General features: G+C 41.2%; 2 protein-coding genes across 7 annotated transcripts in view; both read right to left on the reverse strand.

Annotated features, from left to right (window-relative positions):
* Positions 1 to 6,425, reverse strand: part of grb14 (growth factor receptor-bound protein 14) — a 27,535-nt gene extending 21,110 nt beyond the window's left edge. The window contains exons 1-3 of one of the 3 annotated variants that reach the window (XM_031858293.1): positions 6,300 to 6,425; positions 2,102 to 2,316; positions 756 to 885 (exon numbers count right to left, since the gene is read on the reverse strand). In XM_031858293.1, coding sequence (XP_031714153.1) covers positions 756 to 885; positions 2,102 to 2,289 — 318 coding nt within the window. In that variant the 5' untranslated portion in view covers positions 2,290 to 2,316; positions 6,300 to 6,425. The other 2 variants (XM_031858295.1, XM_031858294.1) reach the window with 2 other exon arrangements.
* A 127-nt stretch (positions 6,426 to 6,552) lies between these two features.
* Positions 6,553 to 25,125, reverse strand: part of cobll1b (cordon-bleu WH2 repeat protein-like 1b) — a 21,751-nt gene continuing 3,178 nt past the window's right edge. Inside the window, exons 3-14 of one of the 4 annotated variants that reach the window (XM_031858290.1) lie at positions 14,351 to 14,539; positions 13,136 to 13,340; positions 12,802 to 13,027; positions 12,643 to 12,687; positions 12,460 to 12,548; positions 12,063 to 12,299; positions 11,815 to 11,944; positions 9,626 to 9,848; positions 9,442 to 9,530; positions 7,918 to 9,356; positions 7,163 to 7,312; positions 6,553 to 7,069 (exon numbers count right to left, since the gene is read on the reverse strand). In XM_031858290.1, coding sequence (XP_031714150.1) covers positions 7,199 to 7,312; positions 7,918 to 9,356; positions 9,442 to 9,530; positions 9,626 to 9,848; positions 11,815 to 11,944; positions 12,063 to 12,299; positions 12,460 to 12,548; positions 12,643 to 12,687; positions 12,802 to 13,027; positions 13,136 to 13,340; positions 14,351 to 14,539 — 2,986 coding nt within the window. In that variant the 3' untranslated portion in view covers positions 6,553 to 7,069; positions 7,163 to 7,198. Of the gene's footprint in view, positions 7,070 to 7,162; positions 7,313 to 7,917; positions 9,357 to 9,441; positions 9,531 to 9,625; positions 9,849 to 11,814; positions 11,945 to 12,062; positions 12,300 to 12,459; positions 12,555 to 12,642; positions 12,688 to 12,801; positions 13,028 to 13,135; positions 13,341 to 14,350; positions 14,540 to 25,125 lie in introns of all 4 variants that reach the window. The other 3 variants (XM_031858289.1, XM_031858291.1, XM_031858292.1) reach the window with 3 other exon arrangements.

Genomic DNA, 25,125 nt, shown 5'->3' on the forward strand with positions numbered 1-25,125 from the left:
GACCCCTTTTTCATGATGTGTATTGCGTCGTCAGCTTATTGCCAATACACAGCCCTATTAACCACCTACCTAATGTGGGGTTATAAGTCCACTCTGCATTCAGGACCAACACATCCACTGTGTGGGAGCCAATAAGCTCTATACAGTATATGAGCATTTAGGGTAACTCTCTTTATTTGGTTCTGTGAAGTATACAGACCCCTTTACAAGTCTGCTAGCATCATTTTGCTAGCAATGAGAAGGTTTTTAACTACTTCTGTGTGAAATCAAAGACCCATTGTTTCCAAAGTAACTATGCATTTTGTGTGGTAAATGTGGCAGTTATCTTTTGTCAACCATGCCAGTGCATTACAAATCACACACCCTAAAACAAATGCAGTGTCAACTGAGTGGCTGTTGGTCACTAAGCCAGGTATTTCCTGGGTAAACCAAACAGTTATAATAAATTTTCAAACGCAATGTCTACAGGTGGTGTCACACATTGCGAGTATGCTGACTTTTATCTCTTGACTTTTATCTCTTCACTGTAACCAATTACATACTCACACACCATGTGCCCTGAGGTTTCAGATAAATCACAAGACAAACATGTCCTGCAGTTGTTTTTCTGGCACTTGTTCCAATTATAGTTAACAAAGCATAACTATACTGCCTGAGGTAGCACATTGAAAATGTAACAAAAGGCCTTTATTTATTTAAATAAAATGCCTCTTTGTGTCACAAACACCCCTGAGTGCTGTATATGGAACACTCACCTGAGTTGCACTACTTTTGGTCCATGGTAATAAACATTCAGAGACAAGGGGGGAGAGGGTTGAGGCGATAAGCTCAGGGAGAGGGTTTGGAACAGGGGATGGGAATGACTCCTCTCCCTCTTGATTGCTCCTGAAGGGCAAAAAAAAAAAAAAAAAAAAACACAAGCACAGAGAGAGGAAGAAGCAGATGCTGCATAAAATGTGGTGAGCATTGTTCACATCTTATTCCAAAATATATGAGATCCCATCGTTTCAGAAAGAGCCAAGTATGTCGGGCTGAATGTCTGTGCGTTGTGTAGGAAATGATGTACACATCTACAATATTCTATTTGAAGACACAGAAGCCTCAGTAAAATGTTGGATCCAGCAGATACAGAATAAAGTTTGAGTGATATTGTAAGAAACTCTGGGAGAAAGTGCGTCGAAGGTCAAGTTTTAAAAAAGATTAATAATGGATTGGATCACATATTTTGCCTGTTAGAGTCAGTCCAGACTGTAAAATCATAATGATGTATTACAAGACTGATTTGGCAACCTGTAGCTCAGAGAGCAGTTACAACATAGCTGAATGGGGAGTATAAATGAAGCAGGTGATAAGCACACACAAGGCCGTCTCTCCTCCTGCTCTCAACTACCGACTACCAACACACCGCACCATCCATCAGACTTTTGATAAGATAGAGCACATGTGAGCTGCAGCTAGCAGACACAAAAGAAAAAGTGCTTGAACTGGTGGCTGGAGGAAAATATTACAATAAAAAAGTTGCATGATCAACAAATAGTTTTTGTGATAATCTGTAAATGGTATAATTGAGTGTCACTCATCACAACCCCTAAGGGATGCATCTGCAAATGTTTGGTAGTATAGTAGCCAGGATATTTAGTTCTTTACTTTTATCATCACGTTAGCTTTCAGCACACTTGGAGATGAGAGGGCCTCAGTTTCTGAAAGTGGCTGATGTCTGACTGACACTTTCTTTACTGCTCTGTAAACACAGCAGCTACTGAGTTACTAATTATCTCCCTCAGACTAACAGGTGCTTGATTTGATTCCAGGTCTTTAACTGTACTGTCGGAATACAACATTACACTCCATTGACAGCTGCATTTGGGTCAAGCTCATTGTGTTTACAGGTACAAAGTCTACCCTACGGCTTTCCAATAGGCGCTTGTGTCTCAGTCCTGCCAATACAAAGAGTGTACTATTCTTCTGTGGGGCAGCTAACATTGCAAAGTGTAAAGTAGAAAACAGTTCTTTCAGTTTTAGAGCAACAGAATATTATTTTTGATTGAATCTTAAAAACAGACTGGTGTCATTCATGGCAAGGGAGAAAAATGAGTCTAACCTGTTCCCCTTGCTGAGCGTAGTCCTGATCTTCTGGGCATTTGGTGTTGGTAAAGGAGCTCGCGTAGGGATGAGGGCTGGGCTGGAAAAGCCACTCGCATTACCCTTACCACTCTGAAAAATCTCTGCTTTCTCTCTGAGGCTTCCAGAAGTGTGTATTCCGTCCAGCGTGTTATTCATATCACTCATGTGGGCCGGCTAAATCCAAGGCATCATCTGGAGCAGAGACAAGAGACGAGCTGTTGGACCGGAGTGTGCAGAGCACCGTTCGAGCAAGCTGGCTGGCGGGGCTCCTCTGCTTACAGCTCAGCAGAGAGAGAGCGCGCGCACGCACACACACACGCGCACACACACACACACACACACACGCACACACACACACACAGTCTCTCTGGCTCATCTGCTGCCCACGAGGCTGGCCCAGTGGGGCAAAACAATCCCTCCTACCCAAACCTGATCCACCACAATAAAAGATATTTTTAACACAATAACTCCCAAAACAGCCATGCACGCCCTGACACAGTAGTGTACAAATAATCTCCTAATTGATTCCGCCTTACGTCTTTTGTTAACGTCGTGCTTTAATTTCCCTGCATTTGTTTAAGTTACCTTTGCGAGCTGGAAGCAGAACATGTGCATACGAAGCACACTTACACAAAGGGGGTGTCTTTAGCTCTGTAACGAGTCCGTGTGGGCCACCAGTACTATAAAACTTTTGTCATGGACTTCGCACAGTGATCTTAATTGCACTTTAAACTCAATGCATTATTAGAAGACATGTGGTTGTACAGAGTAGCCAGCCAAGCAGATTGGTTGTGTTGTGGGCTGTCATTCAGTGACAGGCTCCATGTGGGGGATGGTTGGGATGATAACATCTTTCTGAGAGGTAATGTGTAACAGAGTCTGACCAGGGGCGGACAGGCTACTGGAGATACAGGCTAACGGGCAGCATAGGATTAAAGCAATACCTCACTACATTAACAGAAGGCACGGCTAACTTGATTACTTTGGTAGATGTGGTGCTGGTGCAGTGGTCTAACGCCAGTTGTTTTTACCTTCAGAAGCAAAAAATACAGAGTAAGGAAACAGTAAAACGTTGCATCTCAGAATGATAAAAGCTCATGAATGTCATCTTCCTGAATGCGTATCTTTAGTGCGGCTGTATTCTCAAAGGAAAAGGTTTTCAACTGGTTAACCGGTTGACTGATACAAGGACAAGGAACGCCAGGCAGCATGAGAGGGCCAGAAATAACTCATAGCCTGGAACACATTCTTTTGGTATCAGTCAATGCAAATGCTAATTACATAGGTGTACGATGAACGCCAAATCTATTTTAGGAACTTAATAATAGTGTTTCACAGAACTGTAAGACAGTTTTTAAAAAAGTTTTTAATGGTTGCACCAAGAGTTACTGCTTAGAAAGACCCGGCCGACTTACTGACAGACACGCAGGTTTAATTGTTGTAGTTATTTTACTGCATCAGTTACATTCCCTCATATGAATGACTGATGATTGATTGTCCTTGTCCACACAACATCATTCACTTGCAGCATGCAACATTGTTTCAGCCTCCTTGTTTTCTCTTTTGCACACATGCTATAACGCAATGCAGAAACTAAACAACAACAAAAAAAAAGTTGTCTGATCGTGGCAAACTTAGTTTTATTTGGATTGTTTTTGCACTGTAATGCATTTTGGCTTTACATTTTACACATTGGATTTCTTTCGATGCCTTTTTAAAAAGAAAACAATTCAATTATTAATCATTAAGTTAAATTATTTTGGCTTTGAATGATCCATATTTTAATCCATGTTTTAATATAATTTATGAAATATTTTTTTTTAGGAATTCCACCCTGTTGGTCATTGAATGACAGGAGCACTTTTGGCTAAGTGCCAAATATGACATCATGGACACAGACTAATTGGTCTAATGAGGCCCTGCGCTGCTGCCAATTACCTTTATCAGCTCCGCTTCCAGTGCCACAGCCCAACGAGTGACCCCACTTATTTAGCTGCCGTGCCAGAGTGCTGATTGCCAGGTTTGCAAGGTGTTAATAGTAAGGACAGTATTTACACTGTTATTCTGAAATACAGTTCAGATAAAAATAAATGTGGGGTAGCGACTCATCCATGCCTAATCCCTCTTCTCCAGTCTTGGAGTCATGTCAGTCAAGTCCATCCTGCAGGCCACCCCTAAGCAGAGCATGGACAATTAGATGGTGGAAACTGGATATTCCACCTTGCTATCGCAATGGTGGCCCACAACCTGCGGTGGCTGGGTGTCCCTATCACTGCTGTAACAACAAGTAAGACCTCTGTTTCAGCCAAGAGGTTAGATCTGGGGAAGATGAACAACCTTGCCTGCCTCAGGCTATGTTATGGCAGATGTTGCATAAGTGCCCTCCACCATATGGTCATTTAAAAATATCCTGGGTGCTCCACTGGTACTATAAAGTACTCATTGGAGTGTCCATTTCCCTCAGAATCCACCTTTTTCTACTGCTGGACTCCTACGTTTTCCTATCCTACCAGCTTTTGAAGAGTAAGAAAGAGATTTGCTTCCAATCTATCCCCACTATAGTTCATAACCCCAGAGCACCATGTGGCTGATGCTCTCCCAGTCTGTCCACAAAATTCTAGGGATCCCATTAGCACCTTGTCTCTTCCTGGGGATGTTCTTAATCCACAAAGATATAGCAGGAGGAGTTGCATCACTGGCTTGATGAGCCTCAGAGTGGAGGAAGATGGAACTACTCAGGGGGGCTCATGCTGCAGCATTCTTGTATGGTCATTATGGCTGTAATTGCAATTAAAAGCAGAAATGCCTGACAGTTCTTCAGTACTAGGAAGAACCGTTATTATATAGTAGGGCTTTCTGGGTGATATGCAATGTTGACATTGTCTCTGTGGCTTCAAGAGTGAAAAGTTGTGTGCTGTGGGTCCACCAATCGATCTTGAGTAGTACAACTCAAGACCTATTTGTTCACGCTAAAGAACATCATGAGTTCAAGTGAAGCCACAGCTGTCCAGTTCAGCTCCATGCACCCTGTCCATCGAATGAAATGGAAAGGTTACTACATTTGTGCACTCTTGGCGCAACGGTTGGCTTATGTGGAATGCAACAGAGTGATGCATAGCAGCTGTTGGAAACTACAGGGAGAGGGTGGTTGGATTAACACTTGTGCTGCAGCAGCTTCTTTACAGACAAAAGCCACACTAGCCCATTCATAATGCCAGACAGCAGTGGTCATGTCACTTCTCACCGCAGCAATTATTGAGTGCGTTATGAATTGCTGCTACTAGCTGCTATTTCTCACTTTAATTATTTTGTTTCTAGCATGTTGTAAAAGTTGTGGAGAAGACATTGCAATGTGGGGGGTTTTTTTCTTCCTGTTTTGAAAACAGCAGTAGTTTTGAAGCAGGCCCCTTGGCATCTAATTTAAAAAAGTTGAATCATTCTCTTTTCAATGGCATACTGCCTAAGGTCAAGATGCCCTCTTGTCACTGAAAGTACTGTTGAAACAGAGTTCAGTCAATGCCAAATTCATTTATGTCTTTGCGACTGGCAGTGGGAGCTATTGTAGAACTATGGCATAATGACAAAGAAGTGTTCATCTTCATCTTTACAGCAAACGTCAACTGGTATTCTATTACATTATGACGGTGTCGAATTCAGCACTTTGGTTGACGCTGTTACAGTGATGCATGTTACGGTATTTGGTAAGAATAATGGAGGACAGTTGGACAATGTTGACATTAAATTAGCTTTAGAAAGACGAACGTTTTTGAGTATATTCAATGCGGGGATTTCATTAGGAAACGTGTGGGAGAAAGCAAGGACTTGATAAGAACTGTTAGCTTATCATTGCTAAGATTGAGAAATGCCAAAGTCAGGGAGAAGGGGAGTTGAGGTTACGCACAGTCCCGGTGCACAAATAATTTCAAACACATCTGGGCTGTAATTAACTTAAGGTTGCATTTTGCGATAATGCTTCATAGTAATGACTGATTTCCATTACAAATCAATAATGTTCATACGAAGGTAAACATTTCACGGACGAACCTCCACGGTGCAAAATGAATCCGTCGCAGTCCTCCCTATTAGTCGAGGAAGCAGCTGCGACTAATAGCCCAACGTGGCCGTCACACCGCGCGCGTTTCTAATGTGGACTTTTTTTTTAACGCTGTTCTTACCTTGTGCCTCTTAAAGTGGAGTTCCCAATTCAAACCTGGTCTTCATATCGCTGCTCCCGTGTGGATTGAAACTCACTGTTGGCACGTATGTGTGTGACACAGGTGCTCTGCTGTAACGTGCCCTACGTCACACACACCGTGAACACGTTTTACCTGTTGTGAATAACAGGCTGTAACGGGATCCGAGTTTAAGTTTAAGGGGGAAAAAAATAACAATCTGCATCATTTGTGCACTTACTGGAGGCAATGACTTTAATAGAGACATCTGCAATGATAAAAGCTTTATTCATATCAACAATGCTTGACAGAACGTGTGCTGTGCACATCAGTGTATTTCTGGATATAGCTCAATCAAAACTCTGTAACACTTAAATATAGATTTTATGTATAATCTGAGGGGCATTTAAGTACCATAGGTCAGACATGGTCTGGTCCTACAAATCCAGTATTATTTAGATAATAGATTTCATAATAAGTTATAGAATTGTTCTCATTTAACATTCTTGTTCACACACACAACAGTCATGCATTAAATGCATGATGATCATCACACCAAATAAAACAGAAGCATTAAAATATGCAGGTCAGCGCCAGGGATGTTACTTAATGACATGCTTGAAAATAAAACAAAATACAGCAATTATTAATTATCAAAATACATAATTTACACTGTTGGAGACTACCAAAAGAGGTAAAACAAGACAGATCCTGCTTCTGTGTCATGGGATAAAGGGTTCTGGAGAACTCAAAGTAGACAGGATAATCTCCTCCTGGAAGAAAGAAAAAAAACACCAGTTCATGCATGTGTTGTGGAAACATTGTTATATCATCATATTACAATGTGTGTGTAAGATTTTGCTTACAGTAGATGATATATTGTCAGAAGAATTAAGGCACTGCTATGGACTGCTCTTTCCTTCTATATGAGCAATCCCAATAAAAGATGGTGGTTCCACCTCTACCAGCTGCAGAGTGGAGTCTTTGTCGCCATCCACCACTCTATTTTCACCATTCTGTGATGGTAAAGAGAGACACAATGTATGCAATTACCGAAGACTTACTGTGTCAGACAACATAGAGAAGCAAAGAAAAGACTGCATTGTATTGTTATACCTTTCTTTCAAAAGCATGATAAAGTTTAAAATAGCTTAAAAAAAAGATAACATGCAAAATGCTAAGTTGTTAAAGGGCTTTGGAATACAGCAAGTAGTATATATTAAACCCTGGGCTTCAAGTCAATAGGTTAGAGGAACTATTACAAGGTATTCTGCTACTTTATTTTATAGTGTTCAAGAGTCAAGAACTCACCACTAGTCACAGTGTAAATGGCTGATACAGCACCAAAATGAAGCACCACAGTTGCAAAAGTGGTTGTAGTTTTTAAACCAACTAAAGCAGTAGTGGGATAAGTCACACTCTTGTCCACTTCTAGGGAACTCTTTTAAGGGGAAAAAATGCCTTGCTCAGCAGTGCAAAGTGCTCTTCTAGTCAAGCATTAATACATAAAAATAAAAATAAAAAGCTATGACCAGCGACATTGGTCTCATGAGTAGTCATTTGCAGATTTCATCTTTATTTAGATATTTAAATCCAAGTATGCTATGCTATCACAACTCACCTTGAGCTCAGATAATCCTTCTGACTCTATGACTGATGAGCGACTTGTGCTTGGGGAGAAGTGTGGGGAAACAGGCAAGTTAGGCGACGTTGGCCCATGGGATATGGAGTGGCTCTTTCTCACCGCAGAAGACACTGCCTGGGCAAAGCGGGATGGGGTTGCAGGAGAATAGGGCCTAGGGGCTGCGAAGCTCCTTAATTTTTCCAAGCTTAACCCTATGCTTGGCTCTTTAGATGGCAAACTACTTTGCCTGGTCATTTGCATGAATGCTACATTCTTATCATCCCCTTTAGGGCTCAGCTCAACATCAGCAGCCCCTGTTGTCTCCTCTTGACACTGCACAGGAGGTGGAAAGGGAGGGGGTGGTAAATTTGCTCTCTCTGCACTTATTTGAGCCTCCCTCTGGCCAGACCCAGGACTGGCGCTGAGATTCTTTTCTGCTGCTGAGGTTACATAATGCCCAGGTTTTTTTTTGTGCTGTGCCAAACGGAAAGAACCGGGCTTAGGTTTAGTCGCAGGTGGAATTTTCATCTCCTTGACCTCTGCTGGTGAACCTGCTTGAGATGCCCCATTAGCAAAGGATGAGATCTTGTCATCGGTTTTAGGTGAACTTGTTGGTGACGAAGAATGAATGGATTCAGGTATACTTCCATTAACAGTGCCTTGGGTAGTAGTAGTGCTAGTCAGTAAGTCTTCCCTGGGTATAGTAGAGTGCAGCTCACTTTTTGCTTTTGAGACATCCGTCTGTCCCCTCGGTGCTGTGCTCTCCTCCAGCTGAAGAGACCCAATATCAAGTCCCCCTTCTGGAGCTTCAGGAGGCGTCTCCAATATAAGTGCAACTTCAAAATATCTCAGCTTCTCCAAGGATTTCTGTGGCACGATAGTATACGTTGTCATCCCCACCTTGGGGATGTAGTCCCTTGTAAGCTCGTTGGAAGGCTTGGGCTTTGGCTCAGAATTTGTGGCATAAATAGATGGTGCCTTTGTTGTGGCAGGAGCACTTGGTGTTGAGTCTTGGCATGATAAGGTCTCCGAGGTGTGGGGTAAGGCATGTTTGAGAACAGGCGAGTTCACTTCCTCCATTACAGTGGCCATATCTTTCTTTGCTGCTGATTCAAAGGCAGGTGCATTAGCTGAGGGAGGATTTTTTTCCATGTGTTGTTGTGGAGGCACAGGTGGTGGTGGGAAATCTGCTTGCACTTGAGCATCTTCTCCACTGGGGCGTGATGTGCTGGTGGCCACCGGGCTCTCCAGCCTGTCTGTCTGCTCCCAGAGGGTTACAGTGTTTGCCTGAAGAGAGGCCTGCAAATCCGCATCCTGTGACACAGGCGGAGGGAGGCTGCTTGGTACAGTGCTGCAATCACCCTCGACATTTTGAGGTGTAGACTCTTCACAGATCGGGTGTTGGCTTACATTTTCAACTGGACGTGGACCACTATCTGTACAGAAAAGAAATACATTAGTAGGTGCAAGATATCTACAGGACATATGAACAATATCACTATAATACAAGTGCAAACCCACTAGTATCTGCCAGTTCAGATGAGTCCATGCCATCAGTTGTCCTCACATCACTCAGAGTTACAGAATCATTCACTGTGCTCTGCAGTTGACTGTAAAAGTTAAGCAAAGAGAAGGAATTAAAAGCATTGCTAATACTAATGTTAAAGCATGGCTGAGGGTGGAGAAGTAATACTGGAGTTCGTACTTGCCATCTGAGGACAGATCACAAGACTGATCTTCCCCATTTCCCTCCATGGACATCGTGGCCATTATCTCAGTATCTGGGGACGGGGAATGCAACGAAACATCAGCAGACGTGTTGAGGCTGCAGTCCTCTCCCTGGGTATCACTAGCAGTTGCAGACATTACAGAAGCAGTGGTCTCCTCTTGTTCCATAATCTCCTCCAGTGTGTTAGCAGCTGCACCTCCTGTAAAACGACATCATGAAGAAGACAGGTAAAATCAATCACATTTACCGTACCTGGCATTATAAGTAAAGTTATCAGTGGTGCAGCCAACATTTAACCAATTCTTTTTTTTTTATAGGACATGTGCAGGCTGTAATGTTCAAACATATTTTTGAAATGGTATGACAATCTTTTACAAAATTGGAGAAAAATATTCAAAAGTCCCTTAACTGCTTTTAAGTTGTTGTTTTTGTTGTATTTTTCATATGCGTGAGAAAAACAAGTATCCAACTGTATTTATTCTAGTGCTCATAAACAGACATTCACCCTTTCCAATAAGATAATGTTCTACTGACTAAATCATCTTTTACATCTCAGTCTCTCTTGTCCAGTTCTTAATTTAGCACTCAAAGAAAGCACATAACAGAGGAGCAGAGAGCTAAAGGAATTTCAAGGCTACTTAAACAATACTGCAGCTTCTCACTGATCTCGGCGTCTGATCTCTACTGAGCAGCACCGGGCTGTTGGGGAAACAGCAGAGGAAATGAACTTAACTTAAGTGTTTGAAAAGTGGGAGGACGGAAATGGTGGTGTATACATGTAGACAGCAGTAGTAAACAGTCTGTGATGATTGCACTTTCTATTAATGAGGTCTGGGCGATAGAAAAGGCCGCTAGTCAAGGGACTATGGGTAATAAAGGAGTTGTGAGATTTTGTGAACAACACAGTAAAAGTAAAGAAAGTATAAAGAAAACAAGAAAAAGAAAGACCGAGATATAAAACAACAGTAATTTAAGCGTATGCAAGAACGAAAATTGCTTTAGTTATGTGGTGTGGAATATATATACAAGACACTAGTTTTTGCAATGCCTTCTCAGAATACATTTGACGGAGTGAAGTGAGTTTTGTTTGTGGTGCTGAAACTAGTTAAGAAACTCTGCAGACACACTATCCTGATTACTTGGGGAAACCTGAACCTTTCTGTTGATAGTTTTCAGAATTGTTTTACTGTGGATTGTCCACAGTAAGTAAAAATATATTGTTGTTGAAATGTAATATCAATACTGTGTGCACCACACTTTCCACTCACGACCACAACTAAATGCAGGACTAACTGCCTTTGTAAAGGCTTTGTATGTGGGAACTCATCCTGAAAAAAATAAAATAAAGATACAATCTCATTTTCAAGGCTGTATTTCTCCCATATTTTGGGATATTCTTTGTTTTTGCTTTAAATGGCTTTGTATACAGGACGGGTGGAGCTTCCCTCAAACGACAACACAGCGAGGCTCAGTTGTGTCTACACAATCACAGGAAAGTATGTCAAAGCAAGTTAATTATACTCATCCAAGGAAAAATACCATGGAAATTAGAACCTACAATGACCTGGAATGTAGCAAAAGTGTTTTCTCGTCATACATTTGTTGTGGTTTTGATTTTTTTGAATTCATTTCACAGGTATCTGAACAGGCACCTTGATTTCCAACTACTGTATATGAAATGATCTGTGCACAACATAAGAGAGATAAAAGGAGGTAAATAGAGACCAGAAAAAAGGCAGATGAAGGTCAAGAACTAAAACACTAAATTAATGAAAAAGGGCAGTATAGGAAACTAGTGCCATGCAAATTTACAAAAGAAGCAGAATCTGCAAACATTAACACAAAACTTATTTAGATTAATGATTTTTGTGCTCTAACCACCTTGTAGTTCCCATGATCCATGTATCCTAACAGGGCTGTAGTGTTTCAAATGAGCCACTGTTCAATAATGACCACTAGGAGGCACAAGAGTCATAGAAATTGTAGTCTCGGGCTGCAAAGTTAAATGTCATTGAGGCCAAAGTACACAAGACAAATCATCACAGAACAGGCTATATTTTATATTATATTTTAACGCAGCAGTGAAACAATCTATGATGAAAAAAAAAAACATAGCCGTCCCACTGAGTAATGATACAAATTCATAAATGTAAACAGAGACAAACCTTGCAAACTTTCATCCAGAGGAACTGTTTCTTGGACAACAGCACTAGGGGATGTGGGGGGTGGAGGAGCTTTGCGTTTGGTTCTCTTTAATGAAGACTCTGCTGAGGACCCACGACTTAAACCAGCCATCTATGGTACATACAAAGATGTTATATAAATCAATGTACCTGAACACAGAGATCATAAGGCTTTCATTTTACAATAACTATGCTGACACGTCAGAGCGTCTGTGTTAATATTCACCCACCTGGTCACTGTCCAGTTGGGCAGTAGGTTCAGAATGAAGTCTCCGGCGAGTGCTGAGGTCCGAGGCGCAGCTCTGGGACACCACAATTGGGGGTGGGGGTGCACGTCTCTTCTTTGGCACATCGATGGATAGTGTAGGGGAGGTGAGCGGAGACGAATTGGAGCTAGGTAAGGCCATGCTGAGAGGTCGAGGCTTGTTCACTAGCACAGGAGAAGCTGGGGCACTGGCTGTCGTTGCCTTTAAAGAACAAACATCCAATCAGAACATGATAAGAGGCCTGTTCCCAAAGAACATAGTGCACTTCAACCAATGGCAAACCAAAGTCAACAAACCTCCCCCTGAACATTTGAAGTTACCTTATGATAATCAGTATATGATAAAAAAAATACTGCATTACCTGGTTAGATTTCTTCTTGCTTTTTCTAAACTTGCTGAAGAGTCCTTTGTTTTCTTTCTCTTTCTGATTTTTATCTTTGCCTGGCGTCACTGCTCCTGAAAAAAAACACAGTTGCAAGATAACATTGGTCCCAAATATGACAGCTCTGTTAATATCAACCATGCAATTTACAAAGTGAAATACCTGCATGCGTTGGTGAGGCTGGACACACGGGGGAAGCAGGTTGTCCTGCAAAGCCAACAAGCATGAGACTTAGCACAATAACAAGTGAGCTGATGAGGTACAGTATGAAACAGTATGGTTGATTTGCTAAAATCTTATGCAGCAAGGTTTGATTCCTACCTTTAGTGTCTCTTGCATAAACTTCCCTGATTGCATAATCATTTAGAGAGCTGGACAAGTCCAAAGGGGCCAGTGATTGAACATCTCTCCACAGAACGGTAGTCTCAATGTCAAATTCACATTTCTCACAGATGGCTGGTAAGTGGTCAGCCAGGGGAACGCGAGGATTAACTCGTAGTATAGTTTTCTGGGTCTTTTTGTAGTTTATCACCATCCGAACAGTTGCCTAGGGAATAAAAAAAAAAACGTGCCACTTTGATCAAATCTGTTAACTCACCATGAAGAGCAAAAAGTTCACTGCACGCGCCAACATGGTGTCACGTCTTTAATGTACCTCGGGCATCTGAGGACCCGTCTTCTTATTTTTATCCTGCCCTTTAGGTTTAAGTATGATCTTCTCTGCATCCAAAGTTCCTATGAGAGCATTGGGCTTGAGTTTGGTGTTGTTCTTGTTGGCGGTGACCAGTTCTAAGGTGTGGCTGGATGGGTTGAGGTGATACTTTGCACAAAGCGTCACTAATAGATCCATCAGGGGTTTGCTGAAAGACATGGAGGACACGATAAAACAAAAACAAAATCATTTGTTTGGCATAAGAGGGGAGACGTGAGATGAGATCTGGTTAGGTGACAGTTACACAATGCAAAATAGAACATTATGATCAAAGCAATTTTGAAATCAAGGAAAAATTATGTATGAGTTGACACTGCAACTAGATCAATTGACTAATCAATGCAGCTCTTATTGTTTAGAGAAAATAAGACATACAGTTAAAATTTTAAAAAGCTGTGCAGAATGTGTTGAAACAATACAGAGCAAATGTACAGCAACTTACAGTAGCAACAGTAGTCGCATGGAGCTTTCTTGACACTGATAATACAGTTTGAAATTAATCCTCAAAATAAAGCGTTAACTCTGTTGTGTGGGCACTTAGAAAAGGTTTAGAGGAAGAAAAGAAGCTAAAGAATTCAGCGCTTAATCCATTCATATTGGATTGGTCTCAGTCATTTCACAAGAGGCCAAGGTGCAAAAGACACTCAGAAAGGTACATTGTGAGAACGATAATGATATCTTAAGTAAACTCTGTTTGATGGAATGACTGAACTGTGTGAGAGAGCAGACTCATAGAAGGACACACGGACCTTTTGCTAAAAACTTTGACGTACTGGTGTGTTGGGACGTTGATCTGTAGGTGGTGCGGACCTAGCTTAAGATTTGAAGAGTAAGATTTGTGTGTAATCTTATCGCACCATAGCATGCAATCAAGAGATAATATTGGGAATTTTAAATGAAAAACTTATTTAATCATGTCTTACGTCATTTGGTGAGAAGACAAGAATGAAGAAATGTAATGAATGTAATTCCCAGAACAAATATTAACTAAAACCACACATTCAACTCCACCTCTCTGACTCAGTCTGACTGGAACTGCACTTAATGTGATGACTCAATCAGACATCATGATGTTGTGTTTAAATATAATATTGAAATTGTTTAGTATGTAAAAATTCAGAACGGTGTTCAAATTGCATGACAGTGCTCCAACCGTACCTTCCATGGACTGTGGTCATTTCTTCTACTCCGCCAGGCAGAACCACAACCAGAGAGAGGTCGGTATCAATCAGGTTCTCCTTCTGGTCCATGGTTAAATGAAGGGTTCCTGGGTACCACTGGGAGAGACCTGGGGAGTCCAACTTTTTCAGTCCTGGTGGGGATGGTGCTTTGCTTTTGGTCGACACCCTGTAGTTGGACAAGAGAGTGTAAATTCTCAGAGTTGCTTCAGCATTTGTTTAATAACTATTGCTATGACACAAGCCAGAGAAATTAATACTTTTGAGATGACTGGGAATGGTTTTCCACTCACATGCATGTGTGTGCATTTATATAAAAAATAAATGTCATTGGAATTGTCTCTGCTATCTCAGACAATACTCTGATTGAAAATCAAAGTGCAGCAGACGGCATGAAAGGAATCCTTTCTTCCTCAGGTTTTAGAAAGCAGTGAGGCTATTACATGTGGGAGTTCAAGTCCACTTTGCAAACAAGTCACAAGACAACCAAGTGGACCGATTTACTCATTGAGCCTGAAGAAATGGCTGTGAATGAACAGACATGCGAGAGATAATAAGAGTTTCTTAAACTGTTGACTGGTTTTTCTTGCCTATGTTGTAGTCAAATTGATTTATAGTGAAGTGCATGTTCTTTTTAATGTAGAGGCAACACCCCCATGCATTGGTGAACATCAGTTGGTGTGCTAGGAGTTTGTTTTAAGTGTGACTAACTATACAATACACATTTCAGTTTTGAAGGGCGTTTTTGAAGAGTGTTTGTCTTGACTCAACATTCCTGGAAACTGTGTCAATACAGTGTGGGAGAGAGCAGTTGTGTGAGAGTTACAGTCTGACCAGGTATGCCACACACAAAACCAAAAGAAAAAGGAAAAAAAAAAAAATCACTGCCCAAGACATTTCATATAACACTGATTTCATTCATCCCAAGATTTTCTGTAAGCTGGCCATCAGTTGGACAATGCACAGTAAACCTGTGATGCATCAGATAATTACACCGTTGTCGCAATGCTCCTGAGAGATGGTGTATAATAAAAACCTGCTGTCTGTAAACAAAAGAAAAGAAAAGATTTGAACAGGGTTGTCATTATAAGATTTTAAGGCAAGCTGTTACACATTTAGTTTCGTGTTAACGTTCACTTGAAATGAAAAGCTGCAGATGGTATGACAACAAACCAAAGCAAACAAGTTCACTTCAAGTCAGCTAAGTTCAAACTATTGTACTGCAGTGTTATCAAGTTGTTCAGTGGGCCAAGGAATCAATAACCTTAGAGATATTCAAGTGTCACATCATTCGGTTTGCAGAGAGATGAAACAGGCATTTGCAGACCCACTGTCTTGAATTATAGCCTGTAACGTCTCTGGTGGGGGCACAAACAGAGGAATCCGAGCAATGCAAGGTCACAGGCTCCACTGAGGCACGTCTAGCAAAGGATTATTGGTCTTGCTATCGGGGCGGCTGTCCTTAAACACAGACTATGACATAAATGAAAAACACACACACACACAAACTGTTTTGATGCAGTATGTCTATGTCATACTATAGAGTCAAATTCCTTGTATGTGTTTGCATACATGGCCAATGAAGCTGATTCTGATTATAAAGTACAAAATTGCATTAGCACAACCCTACAAGCCATTTATCGTGTGCTTTCTTGTTTCAATCATGTTTGCTGAAAAGGTATTTTTTAAAGATCATGGATGGTGTCTTGTTCGTGGCTGCCAATACAATACTTTTGTAGAAACATGTCTAGCGTAGCATTGATGCTACGCTAGACATGTTTCGACAAAACATTAAATAACTTTGGAACAGTTTAGGTTCCAATAAACGGCAGGCAAGAAAATAAAACTATGTCCAGGTGTTTCTTTGTCTATGTAGGCTTTAGAGGGTTAATGTCTTTTAGGCTAGTACCATTATAGGGAATTCATTATAATAAAATCCTGATACAACTTTAATGGTGCCATTTTCTAGTCTTAAAGGAAAACTTTGCCAGTTTAGAAATGATCTATTTCCTTGTCATGTGGACGAGTAGCTACATGCATACTGTACCATATTCATGAATGATTCTGTGGTACTACAGTAGCGTGTGCTGTGATAAATAGCAAAAACCAGGGAGATAACAATGAGGACGACAAGTGATTTACAAACTACCATCACACTGTTCATGACCTGAGAAGGATCATGTTTTTTTTCCTGACAGCTGACAATACATCACACAGCTCACTAGTGAATAGTGAACAAATTTGAACAATTTCTGACACAGCCACAGTACTATCTACAATGTGGTTAAGATTTATCTCATACTTTATTGCTATTCCTAACGCAACTACATGACAGGCTTTAAAATCCATACCTGTGTCTGAGCAATGTGTACTGTTTTAACTGACAGTAAGGGTTAGCCAGACAACAGGCAGCACAATGACCTGAGGTAGCAAAAAAATAAATAAACAAGCAACAAGCAGTGGGAGACAACAGAAACAAACTTGTTTATCTGTTCATCTTTAATAATAATAGTGCCAGTAGCCAGGATGATAAAGCCACACGATCTAGCACAGACATTAACAAACAAACCCAAATAATATACTGTGAACTGTTTATGTTTGTTGATTCCGTTTGGGTGTGTGTGACAGAAACCACTTTCTTGACAAAATAAATCAAAAGAAACAAATGCAAAGTGAACCAAAGAAGAGAGTTACACTGCACGTTTCTCCCCCAGGGACCCCTGGATAAGGTTGTGGCAGCTTTTCCTAAATCCAATATATATACAACTTGGGGTTCAGTGTCTTGCTCACACTTGAGGTGTCCTGTTATAGTATTTGAGATATCCCCCAGATCTGCATTGTATAAAGTTTGCATTATACTTACAGCATTATTAATCAGATGACTAATTTGAAAGGGGTCAGGCATTGGGTGTGACCAGATGCCAGCTGCTAAGTTATGTAAAGACCTCATTCTGAGTAAGGCTGAGTGCATCCTCTGGGACTCTACTTACCATCTACAGGTTACATCTAAGCTATCGGGGCAAAGGAGCAACTCTACAAAGGTAAATAAGAACAGCAAGGTTCAGCAAGTCTTTTGTTTCTTCAGCGATTTGTTAAATGAGAGGGATAAGGTAAAACATGGGATAGGATTCAATGGTATTTTGGTCAGAGCTAGGTGGAATGGTAGATCTTATGCAATATTTGTATGGAATAATATATTTATTAGTTAAATATAATGTTGATACAGAGTTTGTTTCTCAGGGAACACATAGCCCACTCATATCAAAGTATTTATTTGTTTCTATATTAGTTTGTATGCGTGTATCAGCGTATGCTAGAGAGAGGAAAGTGCTTTATGTGTGTGTGTGTCTGTGTGTGTGTGTGTGTGTGTGTCTGCATGCACCATGTGCGTGAGTGCGTCTGTTTGAGCGCATGTCAGAGCGTGGGTGTTTGGAAATGCTCTCCCTGTGTGAGTGTGTGCATACGTGGGTGTGTGTTTGTGTGGATGGAAGTGGGGGACTGCTTATGTATATTTGTATTTATAACTGGTTTTATGAATGTTTTGTGTACTTCTGCTCCTCGACCACGAGAATTTCCATATTCAGGACAATACAGTTTACCTTGACATGGACTATCACCTACTTATGTAGCAGAGGTGTTTGAAGCTTCTTAGTAACTTTTAGCTCATTGTTTCAGTGCTATTGTCTACAAATGTATTGTATGGTTCGGTTTCACCGCTCCCATCAACCCGGTTTCCAGCAGCAGCTGCTTCTAAGCAAAGACAAGACAAAAAATATATCCACTGCTAATCCGACAGCAAACAAATTTAACTGGCTGGTGAAGACAGATGAACATATAGTAAGCAAATGCAAGACATTGTTCTAAGGAGTTGCTGGAGACCAACTAGAGTTAGAAGTGAATAATGAATTTAATATTTCTCATGTGGCAAACAAACGCCAAGAAAGGCATATCTGTATGCCGACATGTTAGCCATAACAACGTTAAAGGGGCAGGTTCTCTTGATACGTCTATTTTCAGGGCTGTCTGTGTCTATCAGCTTGTTTTGGAGTTCATCTGTTTTCAATTGGATGAAATCTCGATTGAATTTTGCTTTTCAATGTAACTGATCTGGATGACTGAAATGAAGAGCAAATGCCTCTATCTGCCTCGTCATTTCCACCGAAGAAGGAATTGTCATGACATTTGCCTGCCGATATTAATCGTCCACAGAAGATAAAAAGTTTTGATATTACCAATAAGATTTCCACTTCACACATGGAATTGTATAATATAAGAAACTGATTTCCATAACATTTGCAAAGTACACAGATGCTCCCGAGAACAGTACAATGGCGCAAAACTTTTAGCCCCCTGAATGGTCTAAAAACCACTAAATTGCCAGTATGTTGTTCATTTTATCCAAAACGATCATACTGTAGTATGGCATGTAACTCCACCACTGTAATTGTAACACTGCCACCTATAAGAATCAGCAGCGGTGCTTTTATATACTGATGTGTTGAAAAGTACACCTTCTGAACCCCAACTGGTCAGTTTAGAAGGCTGCAGAGAAGTAGGGAAGGGAGTGTTGGATTAATAATAATACACAGATTACACATTGCAGGTGTGGAACCACCATGACCATGAATGATGCCATGCACTCCCTGCACTTACGTCAATAGACTAGCTAGAAACAGACATTTACACTGTGGTCTCGTGGGTACAAAGTCCTGATTTCCCAGCTGTTTATTTGGCAATGGGATTGTAATCCTTCAGCACAGTGTCTAAAATGTTTCCATTTACGCTCTAAAACGGAGCATTGCAAGTTGATTTATACAATTGATGCAACTGCCATGTGATTCTTCTAATTAAAATGTGATTTTATTGAATCAGCTAGAATGACAAAAATACACAACAGCTGTGCCTCAGTCACAGGGTCAGCCCAGTTTATACAGCTGTGTCATCAGTGATTTTATCAAGACACCTCGAGCAGGTGACAGACACGGAGACACAGGACGGTTTGTCCGTGCCATCCAGGCCTGTGTTTTTTTTGGAAGCACTGGGTGCTGCTGAATGAGAAGAGACGTGTTGAAGCTCGACTCCGCTGATGCCTCATTCACAGGGTTTCCCCTTGGAAGTCTGACAGTCAAACAAGCCCATTCAATACCAGAGGGCATGCTTGAAAGACGTGATCACAGACGACCATGAAATAACAAACCCGCTGTCACTGTGCCATTTGTTACGTTTCATAATTAATGCAAACAAATGGACTCTGAAACAAATATCCAGTATGATATACTGTAGAAGTACTGCATGCTATGATGGTATGTAGAACAGATAGTCTTGGTTTAACTGCATCTCTCAATTGATTTGGGATGTGAATATGTGAAATGCTTCAAACAGATGTCTGGTGCTCTTGTTCACACCTGAGGAAAATGTGCAGGATAACTTGACGCAGTAGGTGGGGAATGCTTAAATCAGCTTGATTAGGTTTTAACTTAATTTCAACTGACAAACCTCAAAATAATAAAAGAAAAACAAAAGGCCAGTATAATATCCAGATGCTGCTCCTTGTGAGAAAATACTTCAAATACTTTTGTGCTTATGTGTGAAAAAGACACATAAGACATATGTGTGACTGAGAATGACAGAGGGACACAGGCGAGAGAGAAAGTTGGACGAATGTTGCGAATACATATCTGTCCTTTGTTGAAAGCGACCAAAAACGAAAAGATACTCGTAATATCAGCAGCAGTCAACCAGCTGAAAGAGGGAATATCCAAATTCCCTACATTCCATTACATTTTGTTCCAGCTGGCATGACTGTTACCAGAAACATTTCAGTTGAAATCGATTTCCACCCTGTCAATTAAAAGCCCTTCAGGCATATCTTGGATCAAATGTAGCAATGAGCAGGTGGGAGCAGCCCTGAGAAGAAACCAGACCAAAGCATTAGTAGAAATTTGGCTTTTCTTTGAGGTTCTGAGGAGGTGGAGGATTAGCAGAAATGCCTCATGTGGTACGTTAGCAGCTGCTGGGTAGCAGGACGGCACACACTGGACTGGTGGGTTCATGTACAAAGAAACAAACAAGAGGCCATTCTGCTCAGTCACAGTTCCAGACAACACACAAAATTATTTTAAGAAACAAGAGCAACAATTAAACGCTCCAATGACGAAACACTCCCAGAACTCTACCAGCAGCAGCTAGCTGGCTGTACAGTCAAATGTACACGCTCAAACGTGCCCAACACACCTTCCACTTCAGGACAAAACACAGACTGTGAGTGGTCTGAATAAAAACATTCAGTACACAAAAATACTTCAAGGACCTCACCAACACTTTTAGAGTGAGTCAGTGCTGTACAGATGACTGTAGACTATTACTAAAAGGAAGAACCAGACATGTAAAGAGCAGGTGTGGCAGACCTGCTTTTCCTCTCAGTTTGCCAACATTTCCTTCCATGCTCTTACCTCTTAGCCGAAGGTTGTCTCAGCTCAAATAATTCCCATTCTGCTGTGTATCGCCCATGAGTAGTCAGATAGACTAAACTCTATATCAGCACAGCTTGCTAAAAAGGCCCACCTTTATGCCACGCCCAAGCTGTGACATCAAAAAGCTGTCCCCTCTACCTAAAGCCTGTCTAACCCCTCGCTGCGTCTCTGAAAACTCCAGCTCACAGTGTGTAAGTGGCACTCCCCCCGTGGTCATGAGCAGAAAGGTAAGCAGCTTTGCCTCCCTGTGCAGACATGAACCTGTGGGTGGGGCCAGTGGAGCAAGAGCACACTGAAACACCCTGCAGCATGCCGCTGACTTTGGTAGCTCTGGAACTTACACAAGAGTGATTTGTTTTAAATCATACATGATACTTGTAATCATGCTGGTGATGATGTGACCATCAGGGTAAAACAACAAGAAGAGTCTGAGCACTTCTCCCCATCCCCTAATCTAATTCACCTGTGTTTGCTTTACATTACGATAAACACTGGCAACTTTTCACAACCACACCTTACTTTTACAGAAGTGACTCATCCGATAATTATGCTCGAAGGCTTGTCAGTTGAGCGCAATGACAAAGGCAGGAAATAACATATACATGTCCAAACAGTATGCAGTCCCTCACATTTGGATTGTGATTGATGATTAAACTATTTTTCCTCCGACATTAAACTCCTGGTGAAATTCTTCAATAATTTCAGATAACATGCTTTAACTCAAAAACGAAAACAGAACTGTGACTAACATAATATTCTTAAGTCAATAAACATATTCATGGTAACAGTCAAAAGAGGCTGTCAGCACATTAACTCCAGGCAGAGAAAGCACAGCCTTTGGAATGTTTCTGATGTCATTATTAAGTTAATCAACACTGAATTTAAAAAGCTTTCAATCTAAAATAGCAAAGCAAACTGTGCACCGACTGGTACGGAAGCAATAACTTTGACTTTCCGTTGTGAAATAAGTGCTCATTGCCAGCAGGTTATCAGTAGCCCTACACTTTCACTTAAGAATGTGCTACATTCTACAAACACCACCAACGAAAACCACCGGACGATAAGGAGGTGGAGTGGTGAATGGAGATGTTAGGGTGTAGGAGCGGGTCGGGGGGTGGAGTTAAAGATGGGGGGGGGGGGAGTCCCTGAGGAAAGACAAAACACAGGGCCACAGCTGAATAATTTGGTGAGAGGTCACTCACAGTCAACAAGCTTTTTAAAGAGGGTCTGGAAAGGCCATTACTACATAAGCAGTGTGGGATGGAAGGAGATTAGGGAGGAAAAGAGCACAGGGACCATATGAGAACTTCCTACTTCCTATGTGTATTGTTTATTATTGAAGGCAAAACAAAAAACTTTTTTCCCACAGCACAGGCCTGGTCACACTCAAACTCTCAGGGCGTCTTTAACATCATTATGTAGAATTCTGACATTATTAGTTTATCAATGCAGCGCGTAATATCCGGTTGTAGTGATTCACTCAGTATTATTACTCCCTGTGGTGCCCCCCCCCCTACACTACACTACACTACATGTTGTACAGTGCCTAATACTACAGCAGATCCAGGGTAAGATAGCAGGTCTGCCAGCCAGTTAGGTAATGAGATTTGAGATTACATGGGGTGATCTCTCAGTTCCCTAAACAATGCCCCCCAAACAGCAGATGTCAGTGAACTGGGGTCCGCTGTGGTACATTACCCTCACCTTATCTCAGAGCAGCTCACATATGTTTACACTAAACATTGCTCTGAACCAAACATATGCTTCTGCATAGAAAAAAATAAACATGCATGAATAATATGCACAAAAAAAGATAAGGTAATTATCTCTGTAGCTTCTGGTAACTTCACCAAATGTGTGCTTTTTGAAGTAAGACCAACAAAATAACTTGGTGAGACAGAAAGCTCCCCCTTGAGTCATCATCATAACTGTCACACTGCATCCTCTCATTGAAACAATGCAGTATTGTCTGCAGTGGGGCATCTTTCAAAAGGCACAGCAGCATGCTCTACCTCTTCTGCTCATCACATGAACTGCAGTTTATAAAAGGGAGAATGAAAACAGTGATTCTGCACTAAAACAGGCACATGCAGTGTCTAATTTCATTACCAATAGTGTAAACTGAATAGTCCGTGTTGCACAAACCACAACTTCATTCCATCCTAATGTCTAAGAGTTACACCCAGTCTCACACAATCTCAAGGCAAGAACAACACAACCGTGTTGATCTTTCAATGTCATATTTCCTTTAACTAAAGACAGAGGCATGGTTCATAATGAAATTGAGCCGGAATAGAAACAAAGTCACTATATCTTGTATACAAAGTAGTTCTGCGCTTGCTTTACTTTCTGTATTAGTGTGAATACTTTTCCTTCTGATGCTAAAACTATCAGAAGTTGTAGTGTCCTGCAGATAAATTATGCTCGTCATCCCTAGAACCCGCACTTTTGTTGGCGACAGCTCTTTTAAAGTGTTCTGACCCTCATCTTGATGCGAGCTGCACAGGCATTTTGAACTTGATTATCTCGTTACCAATCTGATATTGTGCAAATTTAACACTGTAGCGCTATCGTACAAATATGCACAAACACCTGGGTGGATACAATAGTATGAACATTATGCACAGTGATAGTGCCATCTAGAGCACCATCTCAAGGTGTGCAATGTTGTATCATACCTGGCCTTTGTTCCTTTATATTGGCTTAAACTTGGATTTATGATTTGTCAACGATTTGATAATTGCCAGACAGCTTGCCAAGGTCTCGTTAAACAGACCTGTAGTAAACTCAAACAATGCCATTCATGACTGGCTAGGCCTTCTTCTAGAAATATCTCATCAAAACAAGACAAACACTGATAACAGAGGTCAAGAAAATCAAAGCAACTTGTTCCTTTTATCACATTTAATGTTTAAATGTTATTGGAGATAAGTAAAAGTTCCTATTGAGAACACACAAAGGACTAATTCATGTTGGGTCATTCTGAATGGTACACAGGCTGAGAGTGGGAGGCATCCAACTGTTATGCCCTGGAAGAGTGCGTAACAGAAACAAAGAGGGCCCAGGACTCCATTTCAGGCAGGATCTGGGCAGCAGATCTATTCAAACAGGCTGCTGTGCAAAACCTCAATATTATATAAATACATAATCATGTCTACTGTAGAGATAAATAAGAAGAAACAAAACAATAACAACCAACAAACTATGTTTTATAATCCAGTGAGAGCTATTCACTGGTATTCACGGTCAGTGCGTTGGCTTCAGTGTGGCAACAAAGGCAACCCATTATTCCCAGTGCCCTGGATGTTAGCCATATTGTCTGTTTCAGCCCTGTGAGGCAGAAAGCTTCCATAAAACATCCCAGAATTCAAAGACACAACTGCTCATTGGCAGGACAAGCTTGCTGGGCATTAATGCTGATTTTCCTCTGGCTTTAACATCTAGTGGGTGGATATCTTTGAATGACATCCTTTATCTTGCTTTTACGAGCACTGAAGATCTGAGTGGGCTCCCTGAAGGCAGCATGGTGTAGACTAAATTGTTTGTTTTCCTGTATGAAGAAAGCCTTGTTGTCATTTTGAGGAGAATATGCTGTGTTTATGCTTTAGTGTACTTGGAGGCCTTGTGATTTGTCTGTCTTGTCTAGTTGTTGTGAAATGTTAAGACACAGCAAAACCAAGTGACTGTCACTATGTTTCAATTTGACATGCCCACTTGCTTCGAGTGTCTGCGTTTGGCCAGCCATGATTTTCATCTGCAGACTCATGAGAGCAGCTGTGCCCTTGGACTGCCTGCATATCTGGAAACAGCTGTGGGGATTCACAATACCTTAACTAAATCCACATTCTGCCCTGAGGAAAGCCAGCCATGTGAGATCATGGTTTAAGGTGTGTCCAATTAGCGGGGCCAGCTTTAAGCAGCACACTGATAGATTGAGGAAGGAATTGATAGGATTTACAATGAATAGTTGTTGATTATTCTGAGTATTGCATTGAAAAAAAAAAAAGCTCCTCAAAACTACTTCTCCAATGACCATAGTAAAACAGAAAAAAAGAAACGCTTTGTAATTTTGTTGAGACGTGTTAAATACTGACCCGTGTGTGTTGGCGACGCCAGCGCAGTGATTCTAGCAGATTCAGTATTTGGATAACAAATGTAGCATAGCTTAGGGGTTCACATGAATTCTTCACATATGACTGCATTTGAAAAAGTGAGAGGTTCACTGGCTCCAAATATAAGAAGCCACAAATAAGGCAGGGAGCATGCACTCCCCCCCCCCCCC

This window comes from Anarrhichthys ocellatus, unplaced genomic scaffold (assembly GCF_004355925.1).
Source record: "Anarrhichthys ocellatus isolate YVR2014 unplaced genomic scaffold, GSC_Weel_1.0 scaffold20, whole genome shotgun sequence".
Lineage (NCBI taxonomy): Eukaryota > Metazoa > Chordata > Actinopteri > Perciformes > Anarhichadidae > Anarrhichthys > Anarrhichthys ocellatus.